The 16,815-nt window shown below is 39.4% G+C and overlaps 1 protein-coding gene across 2 annotated transcripts; it reads left to right on the top strand.

Annotated features, from left to right (window-relative positions):
- Positions 1 to 105: 105 nt before the first annotated feature.
- On the top strand, positions 106 to 15,243 carry and2 (actinodin2). 2 transcript variants are annotated; one of them, XM_088085246.1, is made up of 7 exons: positions 106 to 669; positions 7,033 to 7,304; positions 7,850 to 7,941; positions 10,395 to 10,439; positions 11,572 to 11,726; positions 12,544 to 13,446; positions 13,656 to 15,243. In XM_088085246.1, exons 3-7 carry the CDS (start codon positions 7,857 to 7,859, stop codon positions 14,049 to 14,051), a joined length of 1,584 nt encoding a protein of 527 aa, XP_087941372.1. In that variant the 5' UTR covers positions 106 to 669; positions 7,033 to 7,304; positions 7,850 to 7,856; the 3' UTR covers positions 14,052 to 15,243. The 2 variants fall into 2 exon arrangements, with proteins under 2 accessions (XP_087941372.1, XP_087941373.1); XM_088085247.1 differs by lacking the exon at positions 106 to 669 and having other exon boundaries at positions 6,263 to 7,304.
- The last annotated feature ends 1,572 nt before the right edge of the window (positions 15,244 to 16,815 follow it).

Raw genomic sequence — 16,815 nt, 5'->3', positions numbered from 1 at the left:
CTTTTCGAGGTACTCAAAAACATTGTGCATAATCTAAAATTTTCAAGATGGTAATGCAATGTTTTCTCTTTTCGTTGCATAAAACATTTCGAAAATGTACAAGGACAGAGTGATAATTCAGTAACATCTGCTGACACCTATTACATGTGTTTACATGTAATAGGTGTTTAGGCTAGTTTACTCATTTTTCACATAAATGTCTCTGAATACGAAAGGTGGAATACTTCTGTGCATGTAAAAGCACTAAATGATTTCAAGCTAATCTAAAAAGAAACTAATCAAATGAGTCATGAGTGTTTTTCCTAATTCACAACACTAGAACACAGTTTATTGAACTGAAAATTAGTTTCTTTCAATTTTTTGCCTCTCACCTTAAGGTCCCTCTAGAAGCTTATTTGGGGCATTTAATGATATCATATGGTGTTTAATACCAGATTGAGTTTGAATTTTAAATGTTGAACTTTGTTTTGCTCTTAAAGGTCCGCGTGTAGGATTTAGTGGCATCAAGTGGTGAAGTTGCAAAACTGAAATTTCTCTTGTTTTCCAAGCATGTAGGAGAACGACGTTGACTGACACAAAAACGTGATTGGCCCTGTTGAGAGCCAGCGCACGGTGGACTCTGTGGACGAGGACCTGCTCTTAATGCAGATTTAAACGGCTCATTCCAAGGTAACAAAAACACACAGTTATTATTTTCAGATGATTGTAAAATAATGAAAACATAACTATGAATATTCCATTTCTGCCAATAGATGCCCCTAAATCTTATGCACACTTTTGTCACATAAAGTAGAAAATATTACTTTGTTTCTCAAAAGTGAGTATTTGCTTCTTACCTCTGCATTAGAAACAATTCTTTGGGTAGTGCAAACAGACTGTAAAATAATTGATGTAGCTACCATGACATCACCCATTAATTTATGAACTGACATTTTGAAGCCTCGAGTTCGCCGTTTTGGCCATCGCCATCTCGTTATTGTTTTTTTTTTTTGCCAGAATTGACCATACTTGGGTGGAGCTGTGGAGGAGTGAGGGCCAGGTCTGACGCACAGACTGTAGTGACGCCTTGCAGACAGTACGTCACTCAGGTGACCCTGCCCTTAAATATGTGTAACTTTTAGCATAAATAAAATGTAAACTGTCATACTTTTTCTTTATTTCTCAACCGCCGCTGGTTTAGCTGTTTGGGCCGGAAAGCGGCTGTTACGCGATCTGAAATTAAACTTCATGCTGAAAACACTCAATACATCGCCCACTAAGACTGATATTGCATTTTTTAGGTAGACCTTTTATGGCTAAAATACATTTTGATATCAACCCCTCTGTACAGCATATGCTGAGCTGTGGGAGTGCACCGACCGCCAGCTACTGTATTTAATATGCTGACTATACATGAGTTTCTCACACAGCCTCACTTCAAAAATCCTGAATTATCACTTTAAATCTCAAAAAGATGTAATGCAGTTTATTCCAGGTATATAAAATGCAGAGGAACCTCAAGGATCTGTCTCTCAGAGCGAATGTGTTTAGCTTCAACACTGCAGCCAATAAACAAAATTATTAACTTTAGAAAAAGAGCTTTATAAACAGAAACCAGCACTTACCACGAACATGAGAGAGCCAGGCCAGTGTTTGCAATAAAACAAGAGCACTGCTGCAGCTTTCAACATATAGAGTACATCACCACTGTCAATATAAAAGAGAGCTTCATAAAAGTTGTGTACAGACCATGTGAGAGACCCGCCTGCATTGCAGCATAAGGTATTTTTCATTCTCAGTTTGTCAGTAAGACATCATAAAGATTTGACTGTTTCTGAAACCCAAGAGCTGTATAATGAGAGACTGCCTCAGGATCAGCTCAAATGAGAATGCTGATCTGAAGGTCAATAATATTTCTAGTTTTGGGCAACAGCATATTGGGGTTTTATTACTATTCAGCACAAGTTGGAGACTGATAAGAGGCTTCTGAAGAGCACAAAATGCAAACTGCAGGATTTTAACAGCTCGCTGTACAGAATCAGCAAAACAGAGAACTGTGCTGTCAGCATCGAAATTTCCAACAGTTATGTTCAAGACAATGGTATTAATTACATCCAAAAAGTCTTGATTGTGCACTTACCAGCGGTACACACACTATCTGATTGGGATTTGCAAAATGAACCAGGCTCAAGGATCGGAGCCAATTAACAAAAGTGTCTGTAATAGCAGGAAATAATCGAGTTTATTAAAAAAGCTTTAAGACGTCCCGATTGGCCAGTGCAGATACGGCTCAATGTAACTTACAAACTGTAAAGGAGCAGAAATAATGCTCTCTGCAGAATGAAATACCAATTGTGGAAAGGTCTAAGCTGATTATTTATCAAAAATCCCAAATTCTGGGTGTGCAGGACAATGTAGAGATTAGACAGGATTAGGTTATAATTTATATAATTAATTACTTTAACAGGACAGCCATGCTAGATTTGTGAAGTTGTGTTTAAGCAGAGTGGTGCTTTGAGCTAAATGCTAACTTTTCTTGCCAGCGTGCCCATGAATGAATGAAAACACGACAAAATGTTTACCATTTTCTTCATGTTAGCATGCTAGCATGCTAACATTTGCTAATTAGCACTTGCCATAAAGTAGAGGGGCTACAAATAATAAGTCAACAAAAATGACATTCAACAAGGAAACATTTAACATCCTGACAGTCAATAAGACAATAAGATATTGCACCTTTCAGCTAGTTGCTGTTGGACCATTTCCTTGTTGACCTATTACGTCACATATGAAACTAGTTAGCAGCGGTTAACAGGTTGCATGTCAAACGGTAAAAACATGAATAACTTTTTGCACTGCAGATTTCAGTTCCCGGCTTTCTTCTATGAATGTGTGCTGTTTGACAAAGCCTTGTGCTGGGCCTATGGTGCATGTGCAGAAGGCCTAGGCAAGTTAAGGTGCGATTGACGTATGCATGAAAAAGTAAAATGATCCCCAATCGCATTATTTAGGTGTCAGGATTTGAGAATTTCGACTTACTGCGACTTATTGCAACTTTTTCTAACATCATGCAAACATAATGATTTACTCAAAGCCATAAGCTGATTATATCAACCCCTGTAGATGGCCATTTCAGGAAAATAACTGCATGTACTGCCACACCAAAAGTCAAAGCAACTAGCTAACTAGTTAGTGTAGTCAAGCATCTAGTAAGGTAAATAACCAACCCAGGAGGTGATGATAACCAAAGTGTTTGAAATCGAAACACGACTCCAAATAAATGCTTAGGTTCCTCCATGTCCGAAAAGTGTGTAAGAAGGTCATCATTATTGTTAGCGTGTCCCCCATTTAAATGAATACTTCAACTCAGCTAGAGGCAGTAAAAATTACACCAACTGCATTAAACTAATTTTAATGCACAAATTGAGGGAAATGGCCAAATTACATTTCACTGGAAATGGAGGCTACGTTATTTGATTTTAGGCTATGCTGTTGGAGTTTTTCAACATAATTTTAGGTCACTTTATTGTTCTCTAGCCTGGAGTAGGATTTTAGGTTTTTGTTGTTTGGACTGCATGGATGCCGACTGCTGTGTTTGGCATTCATTCTGTTTGCTCACTTTATTCAGATTTTTATGTCTTGTGACCATTTTATTTTAAACTTTCAGGTATTTATTGCAGGATGATATAGGATGATACTTATTTTTTGACCTATGCGGTATGTGGTTACATGTAGCTTTATTTAAAGTTTATTGTGATTTATTTTGATTTTTTTTAACTCTATTTGTGACTGATGATGCAAAGCAGTTTTAGGTGATCAGCAGTCTCAAGAGTCCTCTGATTGGATGATTAAAAAATTAAGGCAGTCTCTGTGCTCTTATGCTGCCATCCGATGAAGGTCCGTTAGACTGAAATGTCTTTTTATTCATTTATAAGTTTGTCAGCAGTAAGAAGGACAGTGTGTGGAAGTTTCTCCCTCTCTTAGGCTACGTGATATAAAATTGATTGATTGATTGACTGAAGTCTGTGATTACATTAAAACACTGCTCTATTGACAATGAATGGAAAGTCTGAAATGTCTGACATCTTGAAACTATGCGCATAAGGCTTTAATGGATGTAAGCACTGCTAGCTTTTAGCCAGAAAATGAAACTGAACATCTGGGCTTCTGTCACAACATGCATCATTTTGTCATCCCTCTGGCATTGAAAATACCAATAAATTATGTTTAAAAGTCGCAGCAAAATAATTTCTTCTACTTCTAAGTCGACAACACATCACATGATCCCTTGCTGATTTGTGACATGTAACCCGATACACATTTTAAGTGCTAACATAAAAGCATTTGACAGTTATTGTCATTTTTATAAGGGTCTGTTTTAATGAGCTTTTCTTTCACAAGTAGCATGAGACGCTTCATGGGTTCTTTAGCCTAAAATCTTTTAAAATTGTGAATTTTCCATGCACAGAGAGAGACAGGCATCCCTCCCGCTGGCTGTTTTGCTTTAAGCTTAAGAAGACAACCATTTGTCTCCTTTTGTGACAGCCCCAGTTATTTTGAAATGTGTAAATTGCAGGGATCATAGCCAAGGCTGAGGCATCATCAGTCATGCAAGAGGTACAGTTGCAGGCGACAAACTGTACGACAGTAGAAAACCAGCATTTAGGAACTGAGGAGAGAATAATAGGCAGAATAATTAGCCAATACATTAGTTGTTTTCAATTAAATAGACAATGGGAATGGAGATATGATATTCTCTTTTACCTATAAAAAGGCTACATAAATATATAACCTACCAGCATACTTCATTGTTTTCCAACCAAGGTACGTATATCACAGAGGTGCTTCTGCAGTCACCTGAGGTATGGTCAAAGACTGTCAATTTAAGGGGCTCATAGACCCCCATGTTAAAAAGCCCAACTGTACATAAACATGTTTAACGACTGGTAAAAAAATGATTTTGGTGTCTATAGATTATTTCAACACTTGGGACAACTCTGTGATACATCTGAAAGAGACTGGGGAAGATCCTGTATTGTAGAGAAAGATTTATTGTATACGTGTATGGTTTTAGGGAAGATATACATTTAAGGAATCCCTGCTGTGTTGTTTTACTCTTTTCCACTAATGTTTTCTAGTTTCCATAAATTCCAGTACTCATATATTCCACTGACACAGGCTGGAGGCTGCACAGGCTACGTGGCACAATCCAAGCATAAGGAGCCTGTACCAAACAAACTGTAGCGTTGGCATGCTGGTCCTAATGGCTATGCATTTCTACAGCAGCAGCAGCAGCAGCTTCATTAGTAGCCAGACTCTCCTAATGACTCCAGCTTCCTCCATGTTGTTAAATAAAAACATGCACGTGCAAGAAAAAAACACTTTTTTTGAGAGTGAGGAAAAAGAATGCTGGTTTTCTCACCGACACTTTCTGGCTAATGAGAGTTTAAAAATGAAAAAAACACTACTTTTTTCTCTCCAACTGCAGCTGACTTCTTAGATAACTCCTTGAAACTCTGATAAAAAATAGCTGAGTAACTGTATTCAAAGAAGGAGAAAATGCCTGTCGACTTCTAACATCATAAACTGGCATCAAGTTTGGAAACATAATCAAAAAAAGCTGGTGCAACTTCTGCTTGAATGTATTATTGCGGCACCAGTGAAATGGGATGAGTCACCTGTCATCCTGGACAATATTGCTCACACATTTGTCAATATACTGATGCAACACAGGAGTTATTTCAGAAATAGTTTATTTTTTTATTTTTTATTCTTTACAGTTAACTTCTTGCCTGATATCAGACCTGGAGGAGTGGGTGGATTGAAAGGTCTGGACTCAGGCAAGTCGATGAAGCTCTGGAATAAAAACAGGTTTATCTGACTGAGTAGAGGAGGTTAATGTTATTTACTGTTTATTATTTACCACACTGTAAAATATGACAAGTCGATTTTACTTGAAAAAATCTAAAAAAAACCCCAAAAAACCTAAGTAAATATAAACATTAGTCTTAATTTATGTTTACTTTATAATATTAATTATAGTAATAAATAGGACCTTTATGGCTCTTTTGTAAGTATTCAAAGATGGTTCAAGTGAGTTGCAAAAAGAAAACAAATACAAGATATAGAATACAAAATACCGAAAGAAGAAGTACAAAAGCAAAATGTAGAGGATTTAATAGTTTAGATTTGGAGAGGTAGTGGGAAAAATGTACTATAGGCTTTATATCTAATCTTTAATTGTTAAGTTTGATTGAAATTAAACTATTTTACTTGAAGTTGTTGCAACTTAAATATGACAAGTTTAATTAAATCAATCTTTCTTAGTTTTAGCAGGGTACAGTTACTTCAGTAAACCAAGTTAACTATCTGTGTTCTTCTGTTTGCAAACTAGTCAGTCGTTTTTGTATTTTACTAACATGTTCAATCTCAATCAGAACTCACAGATATTTTAACTTCATCATTGGAAAACTCGTCTTTTTCAAGTTAACTCAGAATAACTTAGTTAACTGAAGTTGTTTACACTAAATAAGGAATTCGCAACAACCTCACAAAATTAAGTAAATACAGCAAAATAAATACAAGTACATTTAACTACTAGATATAAAGTAAACATAAATTAAGATTAATAGTTATATTAACTTTTCAAGATTATTTTTAGTATGATCAACTTGTCAGATTTTACAGCGCACTCGATTCAGTTTTAGTCTCTTTTTTTCTTGTGTTTCATCAGCACTACCTCCTGCTCTACTGTTTCCACTGAAAGTTTTATCAGCACCACCTCTGCGATAGCCTCTGGCACCTCTTTATAAATCTGCCCTCCTGTAACAGAGGCCTCAAACTGTGTGGATTTAACAGCTTACAGTTTTTAAGTTCGGCCCACTGGGCCCTTTATGTAAATTTCAAATCTCAAAAATCAACTAGTGGCTTAGAAACAATGTCACCTCGCACATTGACCCCAAATTCCAAACCTTTGAGGAAAGAAACTTGGTGCTAAATGGCACTTTGTTAATGTGTCTCCACTCGAAACCTGCTCTCCTCTCCTAATTACAGGACCCCTATTGGTTGGACGGACGGCGGCACAGGAGCCAATCCCGGAGCGCCTGCCAGCATGCCGGAGCCGTATGACATGCCTTTTTGTTTTTAATGATCAAGGGGGCTCCTTTAAAATGTTTCCCAGCCTGTGTGTCGCACAGGTAGAGGGTTTAGACAGCTCAGACAACAACAGCGCAGCAAGCCGCCCCGCCCCCCTCAAGAAGCTCGATCCAGAGAGCCGCTGGATCCAGAGGTGATCACAGGAGGTCAGAGCTGCAGCACCTTTGCAGGTAAGGACTGATGTGAATATTTGCAGTTCACTGAGCCACAAAAACTGCCTCAAACTTACTTGTCTTTGACTGAAAATTGAGTAAATCCTCAGATATATGAGGGTGAAACTGCAGAAGACTATCTCTTTTTGAGCCCAGTGGCTTTCCTTCAGCAGACAGAGGAACATTTGAAGCTTTTGGCTGTTTGATTGTTCACTTCAGTGGCTTTCTTTCATACTCTGATATTCATAACTAAAGTCTTATTTTTCTCAATAATCCCTGGAAGAAGCTCTATTACAGCATGTCCCCAATCCTCTCCATTGTCTTGGCATGAGCCACTTACATAAAAGCTCTCCCTTTTGTTCAGAGTGCATTGTCGTCTCATTTCCATATCTAACAGTTTGCTGAAAAACTCAAACAAGACACAGGAAATTATCTACTGCATTGTGATTGTACAGTATAATGCCAGAAGTTCATACTTTATTAAGCATTCTCAGATACAGTTCTGTTACAGTTTTATCACTTTTTTATTTTTTTATTTTTATTTTTTTGTCTTTTTACCTCAGGAAGCACATGAAACAGAAAATGGCACGTGTTGGACGACCATCGCTTTCCCTGATCCACACAGGATTCCTGTTAGCTATTGTTTTACTACCAGGTGAGACTTGATTTACAAATTTGATTAATCCAGACTGTATCTTTGGTGTTTTCTAATCGTTGTCACAAAGATTTAGTTGGCAGACAGATGGGTTTTTACTTTAATGTAATAGTAGTTGTTCCTCTGAACATTTACGCTGTAAAAATAAACCATTTGTTTTAACTTAGTTAACTTAAGTTAGTTTCTGGGCTACCTTAAAATTTTAAGTTGACTGAATTTAAGAAGACAACTTTAGGTAATTTCAATATCAACTCAACTCAAAAATTGAAGGCAGCCCAGACACTACCTTAAGTTATAACAAAACAAATGGTTTATTTTAACGGTGCATGACTGCACTTGCAGGGATGTATGCAAACCACTGAAGATACTCAGGGAAATTTGGGGGATTTAACTACCATACTGCTTTTTAAATTCTGAAATTTTAAAATAAATATCTTTAAAATTAACTGTTTTTAGGCAGAAAATACCATAAAATCACAATGAAGTTTGTTACATTCAGAGTGTCTCCACAATGATAATATTTGTAGTAGTGTGACAACTTTGAACACCTTTTAGACCTTTTAGACCTTTTATACCAGTGGTTTCCAACCTCTTCAGTGTGTCTTAGACTTCAGCCTCTCACCAATAATCTATCATTCTGTTCATACTTGTACTTGAGTAAATTTATATTCACACCCCTGTTAAAATAAATACATACACTGAACTATTTTTCCAGCTCATCGATACATTTTTGATAAGAGCATTACTAATATTTTAGTTTAGTTTTTAATGGAAATAAGGCGCCAGACTACAAAAAGAATAAAAATAGAGCTCGTTCATAAAAAAAAAAAAAAATCCATGGGAAGAATCCCCCCGGACCCTCCTACTGACATCCGGGCTAAGCCCCTAATGTCCTTAAATCCTAGAAACGCCCCTGGCTGCTTCTGTTGTCAGGTTATTCTTTCACTTAAATAGCCTAAGTGTGATGTTTTCCTCCTGAGATATGTTTCATTTTTAAAGATTTTCAGAGGCCTGTGGAGGGAAAAAAAGAACTCCACATTTTGCAAAAGCATGATTTTATGTAAAATAAATCTGTTTTATTTTCCTTCTAATCCTTTTAATAATTTTCCTCCCTTTGGGGGATGCTTTTGTTAAATATGTGTTTGGCAGCGGTGTGATGTAACCAAGTACATTTACTCAAGTATTGTGAGATACTTTTAGTCCCCTTGCACTTCCATATGATGTTACGTCTTTTCCAGAGGAGTCAAAGAGGAACATATTGTACTTTTTAAGTCATACAGACCAACAAAACTCAGTGGCCTTTTTTAAAAAACTCGTCTTAAAACTAACTTTTATTGTTTGGGCTTGTCTGAATTGATGGTAGTTCTTCTTACTTTTTATACTGTTTATCCTGTTTTGTTCCTTGTACATGTTTTTTTTTTTAGCTTTATTATTGTTTTTTCTTAGTAAGTTTGTTAAGAAAAGTGCCACATAAAAAAGCTGTTTTGTTACTAATACATTTCATATTAGCTAGAAGTTGATCTGCTGATTGAGATTTAATGTAGGAAATGTATGATGAGTTAATAGAATATAACACATTACTTTTAAAGTAAAAAATAAAGTGAAATTCTACTTTCACATTAATGCATCAGTTAAAAAATACACAAAAATATAATAACTACATGGCTCATTTGTCTGCGTAACACATATTTTTCCTTTAAATACATTCTGACAATAATACTTTTTGGTTTTTTGTAAGTAGGATTTTGAATACAAGACTCTGGCTTACCAAACACTACTGTACTGTTTCTTTTACTTAAGCAAAAGACCTTAGTATTTCTAAAATCCTGTCTGTGTCTCTGTGCACTGGCACATTAATCTGTGGCACAGATTCAAAGAGACGCCATTAGCTGTATATCTTTTTAATACTAAATAACATGTTGATGTGGAAGGCAGCCTGTAAACCTTTCTGGAGTCATAAAAAGACATGCATCCCTCCTCCTCTGGGAGATTTTCCATATTAATAAATTAGAAGGATAATCAGCTGACTTGGCTGTTTTCTTGTAGTCGTAAACATCTGAAGGAAACCCCTGGTGGAGCAGAAGACACTCCACCTGTGATGTACGCAGACATGTCTCCTCCCTCCTGCCTTCCACTTTTACAGTGTATCAGTAATTGGTTTGTGTGAGGCCCGCTCTTTGTAGTTTTACAGTTAACTTTTGGGAGGCCCCCAGTAGTAACACAAACTCCACCAGTCTGGCTTAAAGCCTAACAGAGCGTGCATGAGGCAGGGTGTTTAATCTGCAGGATGCTGCCTGAGTCGGGGCGCCAGAGCCCCAGCACCTGCCGTGTTTCACCCAGGGGCTTATTAGCAGGTCAGCGTTTTCCCTGATGTTGAGGGAAAACTCAACATCTGCTCCTCGTCAGCAAACGTCCCTGCTGCTGCTAATGTGGCTGCTGTTTGTGTTTTACAGAGTTTCTGGGGGCCGTTCCAGTGGAGCAGCACAAGGAGGAGGAAGGTAAGGACCTGTGACGTGGCATCTGGGACACGTTGGCTGTTTAGTCACTTAGGTCAAAAAAAATTGGGGACTTTCTTTGTTTTATTACATTTCTGATCTCCTTGCTCCTTATTGTACTAGCCACTCAGATCCTCAAATCTTGGCCTCTTTTCCATTCCCTGCTTTAACTGCAAAAGGGAATAGCACATTTGCTGTTTTAGCTCCGACCCTCTGGAACAATCTTCCCCAGTCCATCAGATTTGCTGAGTCCTGGACTGTTTTAAACATACACTGAAAAACTTCCAATATTAAACCCATGTGTTATGTTTTTATTTGTTTGTTTTGCTTTGTCCAACATTGTACTATGTTTCATATTTTAATTTATTGAAACTCAATTCACTAATTAATTCACTCATTTATTTTGAGTGTGTGTACGTGTTTTTCTGAAGCGCTTCGTGACTGCATGTTTTAGAAAGTGCTATATAAATAAAGTTTACTGTTTTGTTCGGACAGTAACTTACAGGTAGGGGTCACAATAACACAGCCTTTTTATTTCTTTTTTTATTTATTGAACCTTTACTTAACCAAAAATTGTCCCATTGAGATAAAAAAAAAAACTTTTCAAGAGGGTCCTGCATAGACAGGAGCATGGCGAATTTCCCCTGAAAGAACCAACAGACAAAAAGTTAAAAACAAACAGCATAAAGATTTTTACAAACAAAAACAACAACAAACAAGGCTTATTTAAACCACCAGCCAACAAACAGATACAATTAGAAGCATTCAGTAGCCAGACAAGTGCATTCAGTGGTCAAAAAATCCTTGATCGTCTTTTTAAAATCTCCCACGTTTAAAACAGACTTTAGCTGAAAGTGACTCTGTAGCAAAGATGAGGAAGCAAAACTTCAAAAGCACTTTCACCAAAGACACTGCGGGTTCGAGAGTTGTCCTCTCACAGCAAGCTAGCTAGTTTATCAAGACAAACATAAAAAATAACTTTATAATATTGAATAAAACATTTGGTCCAGACAATATTTTGACATAGACTCTTGTGTGTAGGGCTGTTTAATCTCACTACGTCATTTGTAAATTCTGTCTTCAGCACACTTTGTTTATCTCCCTCTCTCCCTCTCCTCCCCCTCAATGCCTGCAGTGTCTGATGATGTGAAGGCCGAGGCTATGGAGAACCTGAAGACGCTGGTTCGCAACAGAAGGAACGTCCCCGTCCTCGCTGTGCCCCAGTTCAAACGTCTGCCGGACTTCTGGGGATGGTACAAGTACTTCATGGACAGCCACAACCAGGAGGGAGTGAGTGGAGTTTGTTTCACATGAATTATTCAGTTTCTCGCTCTGAGGATTATGAAATAGTGCTTGTTTTTCCTTGTAAGCAGAATTTTTCTCTAATAATTATTATTATTTATTATAGATGATCTCAACATGTTATGCCCCAAAAGACAGCTTTTGGCCCTGATTACATAAAAGTGTTATTATGCCATTACTCTTTATGTTACTCTTGAATGCGAGTCGTGCTCCAGCATGTGTTCTTAGTCCCGGTGAGAGCTCTGTGGTTTCAGAGTCGGGCTGTAGGGATGAGTAAACAAGACACCGAGTGGAAAAAGAACGTTCCTCATGGGTTTGTGTGAAAATGTTCATCTATCAAGGGCGCTGTTTTAAATTATTTTTAGTTTTAGTTTCTCTCTGTAAGTCATATGTACGCAGCCTGACGGGTGCCATGGAGAGAAAAAATAAATAAATCAAGGCCACGTTTCACTTAATTGTCCACTCACGATGCTATTACTTTGCCATGTTTTACAACAATGTGGCCTTTTTTCTATTGCTTGGCCTTGAGATTGGTTAATTCATTCCCTTGTTTTGGTTAAGTAATGGGCTTAGGATATAATTTGTTCCCTCGTTTCGGTTAATTTAGTCTTTTTTTCACACCGTGTTGGCAGTAGGAGGACGGTTAGATCTCGAGGCCATGCAATAGCATCTCGAGCGCTCGATTTAGTAAAATGTAGCATCTATTTATGTGTGTTTATTACTCTGCATGGCACCTCCTCGGCTCTGTACATATGGAATCAGAGTACATTTATTCATTTTGTTCCTTTTTTCCACCCAAAACTAGGTTGAGGATCTGGATCGTCTCTACATGGCCTACCTGCAGAACAAGCACAGGTCAGAGGAGGGCCCGACCTTCAACCACTACCTCAAGCACCTCAGTGAAATCTACAAGGCTTGTGCCGACTCTGATGATCCAGAGTGCATCTCCGAGTCCACCAGCAAACCAAAGGCTGCCGTGGTGATGCCCGCCCCCATCAAGTCTGCTGCTGTCAGACTGTGTAACCCTTACCTCGACCCCTACTGCCTCTACCCCCTCGTCCCCAAAGCCGCCGCCCCTGAGCCTGAGCCTGAGCCAGCTCCAGCTCCTGCCAAGGTGCCGGCCCCCATCCTCACCCCCATGCTGCCCATGCCCATGAAGAGCCCATCTGGCTTCTACTACTACGCCCCCGTCCTGGAGCCCTTCCTCAGTGCTGCACAGAGGTCCGAACTGCTGAGAATCTGCAACCCTGAGGATGTGGAGTGTCTGCAGTATCACCTGAGGGCAGCTTACGGTTACCGACCAGCCGTCGGGCCAGCCCCATCCTATGCCGCCCTCAAATGTGATCCTAAGGACCCCTACTGCATGCCACCACTGGTCCACAAAGCCCCCACTGGTTTCTATCACCTGCTGTACCCCACCTGTGACCCAGCAGTTGACCCTCTGTGTGTCACCAATGTTGCTGCCCCCCTCGCTGCAGAGGAGGCCCCCAAAGAGCAACAGTGCAACCCTCTATTTGACGCCGGCTGCAACCCCCTGACCGCCACCAAGCTGTCCGGCCTCACCAAACCTGTGCTGGAGTACCCCCTCAAGGACCAGCCCGCTCCTCCCGCCGCTCCTCTGACCTGCGACCCTCGCTACGACCCATTCTGCATACTGGCAGCCGCCGCTGCCCTTCGCAGGCCCGCCCCGCAGATCCCCGAGCACCAGGTCTGAATTTGAAGTCGTGCTACTTGGATAGAATAGTTTGACTTACAGTGTAATCTTGCTTGTTGAATGGTTCTTTTAGTTGTCTATTCCTTTTCATTTGGTTTATTAAATGATTAAATAAAATGCGTGTTGCATAATGCTTTCACTTTTATCCATGATCTGCTTTGAATCTGTTTTGAACCAAAACCACAAATCAATCAATTAACCAGGTCCGCTACAAGCTTGGCGTCCGTGGCAAGACCAAGGAAGGCTACGACTGCTATGTGCACTATGACAAAGACTGCACCCCGGTGAAGTCTGCGGCCAAGGCCGACATCAAGGCTCCAGCCAAACCTTTCTGCCACCCGTACGACCCCAACTGCGGCAAGTTTGCTTCACCCTCCAACCTCCAGGCCCAGGGGCCCAACAAGGATGGCATTATCCTGCCCAACCCCGACTGTGACCCTGAGTACGACTACAACTGCCGCCTGCGTCGCGCAGAGCCCGCCACTGTTGCCGATGAGCCCGCCGCTGCTGAGAAGGAGGCTGCTGATGAGCCCGCCAAAGAGGCCACTGCCCCACGCTTTGAGGACTTCCTCAGGGGTGTCATAAGCCAGCACAAGTAGATTTCAGAAAAAAACAGAATCAACACCTACTCCTTAATCAATATGGACATCATGGACCACAAACCGCCACAATATCAAGTTCATATAAAACTAGAAAATTATTTAGAAAATATTGCAGCTTTTCAGTCTTATTTTCCAGTCTGTTCTCATTCCGAAGTTGTCAAATATCGCTGCTCTGTCAGTGATTTCGGCCTGAGACACCGACACCAAAAGACACTTTTCACACCAAGTGATATACTGACGGGCAGCATCAGTTGATAACACAGCCGGACGGTAACTGTTGCTGCGGTACAATACCCCGCTCAACGGCGTCAGGCTTAATCGCTATAAAATCATTTAGAAAATGCTGCAGCTCTAAATCAGATTTTCCAGTTCAGTTCTCATTCTGAAGTCATCAAATATCGCTGCATATCAGTGATTTCTGCGTAAGACATCGACACCAAATGCCACCTTTTGTCGCGGTATGATACACCGCCGGGCAGTGTTAGTTGATAACGTGACCGGGTGGAACCTGTCGTGGCTGTATGATACTCCGCTGGACTGTGTCAGGCTGAAATGCTGCCGGTAACAACGTAATATAAGGAGGTCCCTATGGGGCGGTTGAGCGTGAGGGGCGGCAGATGGATACAACAAACCATGGGTTAGTGTTCACTTTGTGTCTGAATGTAGAGCCACACCATGATGTTTTTTTCCAAACCTATCTACGTGCTATTGCAGCCTAAACAATAACCATCTGTGCCTTTATTGCCTTACCGAACCATGTGCTTTTGTTGACATCCTGGCAGAACATCCTGGAATGTCAACAGCAGACTCAGGAGGATATCTAGAGCGTAATATATAATATATGTGCGTGGGTCCACTGACAAAGCGGAAATATTTGACGATTTGGGATAAGAACATGTTGGATTTTCACAGAAAATCTGAAGGTATCCTAATTTAGGTCTGTTTTTATAAAAAGTGAACAACTAAAGAGGGCTGAGCAACATAGAAGATTAAGTGAAACTTGTGTATTAAACACTTCACGTATGTATGTTTGTAGAAAAGAGTCTTATGTATAGATGTTTGATAGAGTAGAGGGTAGATGAATTTGTGTTAGTGGGCAAGAATTTCTCTCTGTTGTACATTCTCTGTTTCCATTGGAGTTACCTTATTTAATGTTGTTTTACACATTTTTCTGTAACTCTAAACTCATAATGCTCCATCTGTTTAGTTTTTATAAAGATCTAAATAAAAAAAAAGATTTGAAAAACGTCTCTCTGAAGAGGTTTCACCATCCACACACCAAGGTCACATCCAGAGAAAAAAAGCAAAAAAAAATGTCATAATGTTAGCAGCAAAACACCACCGCCGTTCTGCTGCAATCATTATGTATCCAACAAAGATTTGAAAGTGTTAAACCGTGTTATGGGGAGTCGACTCTGCACGCAGCATTTCATCACATCAGTCCCCAGATGTTGTGACTAATATGCAGCCCATCGTTGAGCCAGCTGGCACATTTCTCCTGTAACATTTTATGTGGCACCATAATAAAAATAGCTCATTGTTGCTACATCTGCATATTTTACATTCACACATAATCACCCAAAATATGTGTTTTGCATGAAAGTGCATCACACTGCAAGACCTCTAATGAAGTGGAGATGCATTAATGCAACTTTTTCAGGCTAAGTATGGCGTTTTTTGCCCATAATTTGGTAGACCAGTGGAGATACAGACAAGAAATACAGAAATAGAGAGGGGCATGCAATGAGGGTCCCCAGTTTTATTGTATGAGTCTTAACCAGCAGGCTACCTATACCAGTATTTTTGTTTGTTGGATAAACAATACACCCAAATAACAAAAATCCTATACCGCTATTTAGCCATGCAGACAAATTCTGTTAGATTTTTAATTATTTGCTGCAATTTTTAATGGTGTTTCCACATTATCAGTGAGAAATATTCCAAAGTTAATAGAGTGCTCCAGAGATTATGTTTATTTGAAGGCCAGTGTGGTTAGCATCGCCCTGGTTCCCTCATCAAAAAGCCTGTGGGATTTTTCCATTGGATTTTGGAATACTGCAGAAAATAAGGTCTGAAAGAAACCCAATATTGTGGTTAATGGGAATGTCATTAGTTTTGCAGATATTTGACAAGCAGCAATCGCTGAGGCTGAAAAATAAAGCCAATGCAGAAGTGCCAAAAACTGCAGTTCCCTCTAACGGCCACTTGAGGCTGGCTCCAAAACAGAGTAAATCCCCATAGACCCCCATGTAATAATGCCCGACTTTACAGCAGGAATTCACACCCTGTTTAGAAAACATAGTTTTGGTTTCCATAGCTAATTTTAACAGTCATGACAACTATACAGTGGTGATTTTTTTATTTATTTTTTATACCTCATCCGTTTACAGTTTATTTAGGCTTAAAGTTACACATAATTGCGACTCTGCTACTTTACTATAGCTCCACCCTCTCACCCAAATATGGTACCTTTTGGATCCAAAAAAACAAGAAAATGATCCAAAATGTCAAACTCAAGGCTTCAAAACGGCAGTCCACAAACCAAAGGATGATAAAACACAGTAGCTTCTTCAGTTATTTACATTATAGTATGTGGTCATAAACAAATATATAAAATAAATTAAAACTTAAAGATATTTCAGTCCGGACCAAAGTTTTTAATCTAGCATTGCTAAGAACCCGACAGCAACTTCTCTGTCTGTCCACCTCGCCCCATACCGCACACACTCAGTAGTTTTTGTTAGTTGTGAGTATATTGTAT

This window comes from Plectropomus leopardus, chromosome 12, assembly GCF_026936395.1.
Source record: "Plectropomus leopardus strain MGB_pleo_1.0 chromosome 12, ASM2693639v1, whole genome shotgun sequence".
Taxonomy (NCBI): Eukaryota; Metazoa; Chordata; class Actinopteri; order Perciformes; family Serranidae; genus Plectropomus; species Plectropomus leopardus.
The sequence above is the reverse complement of the archived record's forward strand: the minus strand, read 5'-3'. Positions and strand labels throughout refer to the sequence as shown.

Coding starts and splice junctions, on each gene's coding strand:
- and2 (XM_088085246.1), top strand. CDS start 7,857: ATGAAACAGAAAATGGCACGTGTTGGACGACCATCGCTTTCCCTGATC. Junction 10,440..11,571: donor GCAGCACAAGGAGGAGGAAG/GTAAGGACCTGT, acceptor CAATGCCTGCAG/TGTCTGATGATGTGAAGGCC. Junction 13,447..13,655: donor CGCAGATCCCCGAGCACCAG/GTCTGAATTTGA, acceptor TCAATTAACCAG/GTCCGCTACAAGCTTGGCGT.